We start from the raw sequence: 6,000 nt of genomic DNA, 5'->3' as shown, positions 1-6,000 counted from the left end.
TTACAATTTGAACATGGGATATTCTGACATGCGTTTACTTGCAATTGAATCTTTGTGGGTTATACTAGAGGTGTTGGCATCTCCCTGTGAATAGAAACATGCATCTATTTTTGAGTCCACTGTAAGTATGACTCATGTCGATCATGCCTAAAAATAGAACTTGGTACGGAAAACTGATGTATTCTGGGGAAAACCGAAACGCAAATGTTGCATAACTACGTTACAAGTATTTACAGAGATAGATATTCACTTGACTGTTTACAGCACAACAGGCTGAAGTTCCACATCAAGTAAAAATGTCCGACAATATCAGACAATTTGAAATGTGGCTACATGCGAGAGACGACAGTATACGCAGACTTGGAGAGCTATCAGATGAACTTGACACCATGCAGAAATGGTTTAACTATTCCAAAATAGTTTCAACGACAGGGTCTATAGTGTCTGGTGTTGGTGCTATAGCCTGTTTTGCGATGTCAGGTGTCACCTGTGGTCTTAGCACTGGCCTTGGACTTGCCCTTGCGGGCACTAGTGTTGGAAGTGCAGTGACTTCAGGAGGAGCAAGTATTGGGAAATATTTTCACGAAAAACATTTACTTCAAAAAGTTCAAAGTGCACTAGAGAGAGATTTGAGTCAATCTGTGTTGATTAACGAAAGGATTTCCCGTGAACAGGAATTAAGGGATCAGTATGGAAGACAGTCGACAGGGAACACTGCCGTAAAAGTGTTCACTGATTATGCTGTGACAAATGGAGTTCGCATGGGGCCAATAAACCTTTTCACGGAGAATTTCGCCAAAAGATTAGCACGCGCTGGAATTTTACTCAACGTCTTGATTCTACCCTTAGATATCATAATTCTTGTCGAAACATCAGTCGAGACTTATAACGGATCAACAAACGTGGTAGCCTCGAGGATACGCCAGATTGTACAAGAACTAGAAAATGAAAGAGATATGCTTCTGAAAGCTCTTCTGCAATGAGGTACTCTGCCACACAATAACTGTACATACATGTTCAAATTTGAAATCTGATAAAGAATTGCATTTGTTTTATCAATATTTAAATTTGATCTCATGATCTAGCAATAATTCACCAGAATCACAAAAGTTTCCTATAACACAGATAACATATATAAAATATTCCTCAAACACAGATATTGTATATTGTGTGTAAGCAAAGTTTGGGAAATTACAATATTGACTTGCTGTCGTTTCTCACTTATCAACATAGCTGACATTGATTAGTTAGTTCTCTGTTTTTCTAATTATCATATCCAAGATCATCCAATGGTATTGAAGTTTTCGTTTTATTTAAACAGATATGGATATGAAAACCCCAAAAAAGTTTTGTTTTTTTTTTCATGCGTTACACCTGCGTAATTGCTAAAACCATCAAATAACTTCGAAATAACTCCATCAATATAAATCAAAACCTGAAGATTTGTATCAGAGGTAGTTTTTCTCAATAGTTCGACAATATCCCATGAGCCAGCCAGGTTGTTTTTGCGTCGTTGTATTAGTTTCGCTTATTGCATGTGTACATCGCTATTACGAAACGAAAGTGGGGAAAACCGCCAGTCACGTGCTAATAAGGCTTAAAAATTATCTTTTTGTTTTTAGTTTTTTTTTATTATTTCGATGATATTTCTATCCTATCTCTCATATTTCAGTGATAGAATGAAATATGTTTTTGCAGATTTTCTTTATTTTAGGAGTATGAATACCATAAACAATACCTATCTATAAAAGTACTTTATCACATCTTAATTTTAAAAGTACTTTATTACATCTTAATTTTAAAAGTGCTTTATCACATCTTAATTTTAAAAGTGCTTTATCACATTTAATTTTAAAAGTACTTTAACATCTTAATTTTAAAAGTGCTTTATCATCTTAATTTTAAAAGTGCTTTATCACATCTTAATTTTAAAAGTGCTTTATCACATCTTAATTTTAAAAGTGCTTTATCACATCTTAATTTTAAAAGTGCTTTATCACACCTTAATTTTAAAAGTGCTTTATCACATCTTAATTTTAAAAGTGATTTATCACATTTTAATGCATGCGTTTTCCCCCACTTCCTGTATTGTTCAACAGTCTGGGGATGATGTTAAAAACATCTGTCACAAAAGCTTTTCAAAGCTCAAAAGCAGGCAGGAAGGATGATTTTCGATGTACCATATGACATTCCATCTGGCGATTTGTTTTGTGTTTTAAACTGGTTGCCTTTTGCTGATTGTTATCGTTACAGGGCAGGTTCAATGGTATACAAATGTGTCCATCATCTTGTTCCAGAATATTTATGTAGTTTGTTTAACTTAAAGTCTAATATGGAAATGATTTTGTAGTTGCAGCAAGCCAAATGGAACAATTTGCCGAATGAGATAAGGACGACAACACGTTTTGCCTCCTTTAAACGTGCTCTCAGCAATCACCTCATTAAGCATGGATGATCAGATTTCATATTAAAATTCTCTAAAGAACTGTATTAAGTCGATTCAATATTTTATCAGATTATTATCATATTGACTTACCTATAAAACGTTTAACCCATAATTAAGTGTTTATCCTCTAGTGGATATCGTGTGTCAACATTGTAAACACACATTTTTATATTATTGGTGTTATCTTATGTCATTTTTCTTTTTCTTTGCTACACTATTATATATATGTATAAGGCTGGAGCTGTTTAAATTGATGTAATATTATGTATGATATTTATGCATCCTGTGATATTCCAATCCAAATTGTTTTCTGTGATATTTTGCTTTCTTACCACAGGTTTACTATGTCTATACAATATGTAACTTTTAACAAACACATATATACTGTATTTTACTAACAAGAGGACCAAATGGAAGATTAGCCGTTGGCTAAATATGTAATCGTCAGAAAATATCCCTGTATGTATACATTTATCAAACTACCCTGATACAAGGAAACTGGACTTGGCTTTATTACTACAAAACTATACAAAAAAATTACCCTTCAAAACGACACTAGGAGAAACCGAAACATAGATTAGGCTATTTATAGACATTTGTGTACCAGTCTGTATCTGTGGGGTGGGTGATGAGGTGTAACGACGAGAGAAAAAGGAAAACCAGGTTAGCTCTTGATATGAAATAACAAATCAAAACACACATGCTCTGTGGATAAAGTATAACACACATGCTCTGTGGATAAAGTTTATTGTTCAGGTGTTGTATGAGGTAATATCCACACCTAGCATTAATCCGACAGCGAGTCAAAACAAAACGTACCGCTTTCAAATAGTTGTGCGATAAAAGTGATCTCAATTTCTCTGCATAATCTATTTCTAAATGTGCATTTTATTTCAAGTCTCTACAAAATCTATTTCTAAATTTGTATTACATTTCAAGTAGTCTCTACAGAATCTATTTCTAAATTTGTATTATATTCCACGACTCTACAGAATCTATTTCTAAATTTGTATTATATTCCACGACTCTACAGAATCTATTTCTAAATTTGTAATTATATTCCACGACTCTACAGAATCTATTTCTAAATTTGTATTATATTCCACGACTCTAAGAATCTATTTCTAAATTTGTATTATATTCCACGACTCTACAGAATCTATTTCTAAATTTGTATTATATTCCACAACTCTACAGAATCTATTTCTAAATTTGTATTATATTCCACGACTCTACAAGTGCTTTATTTCTAATTTTAAAAGTACTTTATTACATCTTAATTTTAAAATTTGCTTTATTCCACATCTTATTTCTTTTGTAAAATTGCTTTATCACATCTATTTTAAAAGTGTATTATATTCCACAACTCTACATGAATCTATTTCTAAATTTGTATTATATTCCACGACTTCCTGTATTATTTCTAAATTTGTATGATTTAAAAACATCTGTCACAAAAGCTTTTCAAATTTGTCAAATATTCAGGCAGGAAGGATCTATTTTAAATTTGTATTAAATTGGGTAATACATGTCCATGTTTGCTGTAACCGGCAGATCATGTATTAATGGTAGCATGGTTTAGAATACATACCATATATACTGTAATACATGTCCCCTTGGTTTGCTGTAACCGGTAGATCATGTATTAATGGTAGCATGGTTTAGAATACATATCATATATACTGTAATACATGTCCCCTTGGTTTGCTGTAACCAGCATACCACGTTTTAATGGTAGTATGGTTTAGAATACATACCATATATACTGTAATGCATGTGTTGAAGTTGTTCTTAAGTTATCAGATAAATTAGATATCGACTTTTTTCTAGGTTATCGGGCTACTGCAACTCCCTGTCAAGATTTTGCCATTTTCCCATCACTTTGGGTTTTCCTCAGTCGCCTTCTAGCATTACGAAACAGTTGATGATAATCAGGAATTCCATAACGCTAACACGTCCTAGTTTCACAACTACACATTCTCTCATTATAATTGATATCAGGGATACACTTAACCTTAGAAACAAAAGGCAATCGCGTATTATTTGTGTCTAAGATATATAGTAATTTGACACAGCAAATTCTTAAGTGTTTGGCATGTCACAAAGATTATCATCAGCGTACTCTCTACTTCATGTTTCAATGACGCATTTAAGTATGTCGTTATAATAAATTTCCCAATTGTCAATTTTCCATCAATCATCTGCTTCAACGGCAAAGATGGCCGCCTTCTTGGGGCTAGCGTCAGAATTCATGTGTAAATCGGCGTAAGATCATGAAAATTATCCAATTATACGAAGTATTAGAAAACCATTATCGATCACCTATGGGTTTTGCATCTTTATTCATCTTTTTCTTTCTTAATCTTTGTAGTGTAAGACAGAAATTTCCCCCTGTGTATGGAATTTATTGTATATAAGCATTGTACAGATGTGGGAATGAAGTATCCAATTTAATTTGGTTTACTTTTGTATCTTGAGAAACAAAAATCTGCACCTCCTTTACGACCCAAATATTTCATCTTTTACTGAAATATTCAAGTTAGATGATATATGAGAGTGTTGTTAATCGCTCACTTGTTAACCAAACGAACACATCAGATACACTTTATTACGATTTCGTCCAGTGTGAATATGACTGGCATATATTTTAGCACTATAACCCCCTAACCCCTCCTCCCTCCCCCATCCTTCCCATTTTGTGTAAATATCAAACCAAATACTAAATGTTTTCATTTATTTCTAGAAAAAGTGAAAAGGCTGATCGCGTAGAACTGTTTTGGTACATGTTTAGTAGTGAAACTCTCTCTTTTTTTTTTTCTTTTTTTTTTTTACAAAATAATGAATGTCATTTGAGAGAAAAAAAGTATGTCCCAACTTAGCGTCGAGTCTACCACACCATGCATCATCGACTGGTTATGTGCTCTTTATCTCGGTGTTGCTAAACGTTAGATTCACATCAGTCTATATTGTTAGTTTTGTTAACGATAGCCCACACGGCAAGTGATGGAGTAAGGGAGATTACTCGTGTTTTTTTTTTTTTTTTTAGGCAGGAATAAAACCAGAAAACAAGAAAGTGTATCGCTCACCTAGATATTACATCTTTCAGATCCAGAAACTTCTATTTACAATTCTCGTTGTAAAGTTTTTAACAGATCTTGGAATTCCAGCAGGAAAAGCATGATTTTACTTATTTCCTATAATGGGTCCACTGTTTATACAAAGATGAGTCCCCCCTACACCAGGATACAAAATACTAAATTTGAAAAAAAAAATCCAAACGTTCCTAAAGATGTAACAATTCAAAGTATTTCATAAAATTCCAATGTTAGACTCAGTCTGTCAGAAAGATGAAGATGGACATCGGACGATACAGAATGACTGACATGGCTAGAAAAATCATCTTTCCCATATCATTTTGGTTACAAACTCTTAAAGAATCGAAGTACCGAAACTTGATTCATTAAAGTATATCTACTTTGTCTTTCAATACAAAATATCTTTGCTTTTCTATTCTGTAAGGTTTTCCGAAGTCAAGGTCAAGGGACATCATAAAA

General features: G+C 33.1%; 1 protein-coding gene across 1 annotated transcript; it reads left to right on the top strand.

The window, feature by feature from the left end:
* The first annotated feature begins 296 nt into the window (after positions 1-296).
* On the top strand, positions 297-983 carry LOC132543173 (uncharacterized). The gene has a single exon (XM_060206643.1). It carries the CDS (start codon positions 297-299, stop codon positions 981-983), a length of 687 nt encoding a protein of 228 aa, XP_060062626.1.
* Positions 984-6,000: the final 5,017 nt, after the last annotated feature.

The sequence above is a fragment of the Ylistrum balloti genome, unplaced genomic scaffold, assembly GCF_031769215.1.
Source record: "Ylistrum balloti isolate Yb309-2 unplaced genomic scaffold, AGI_CSIRO_Ybal_v1 Utg369742, whole genome shotgun sequence".
In the NCBI taxonomy this organism is placed as follows: Eukaryota; Metazoa; Mollusca; class Bivalvia; order Pectinida; family Pectinidae; genus Ylistrum; species Ylistrum balloti.
The sequence above is the reverse complement of the archived record's forward strand: the minus strand, read 5'-3'. Positions and strand labels throughout refer to the sequence as shown.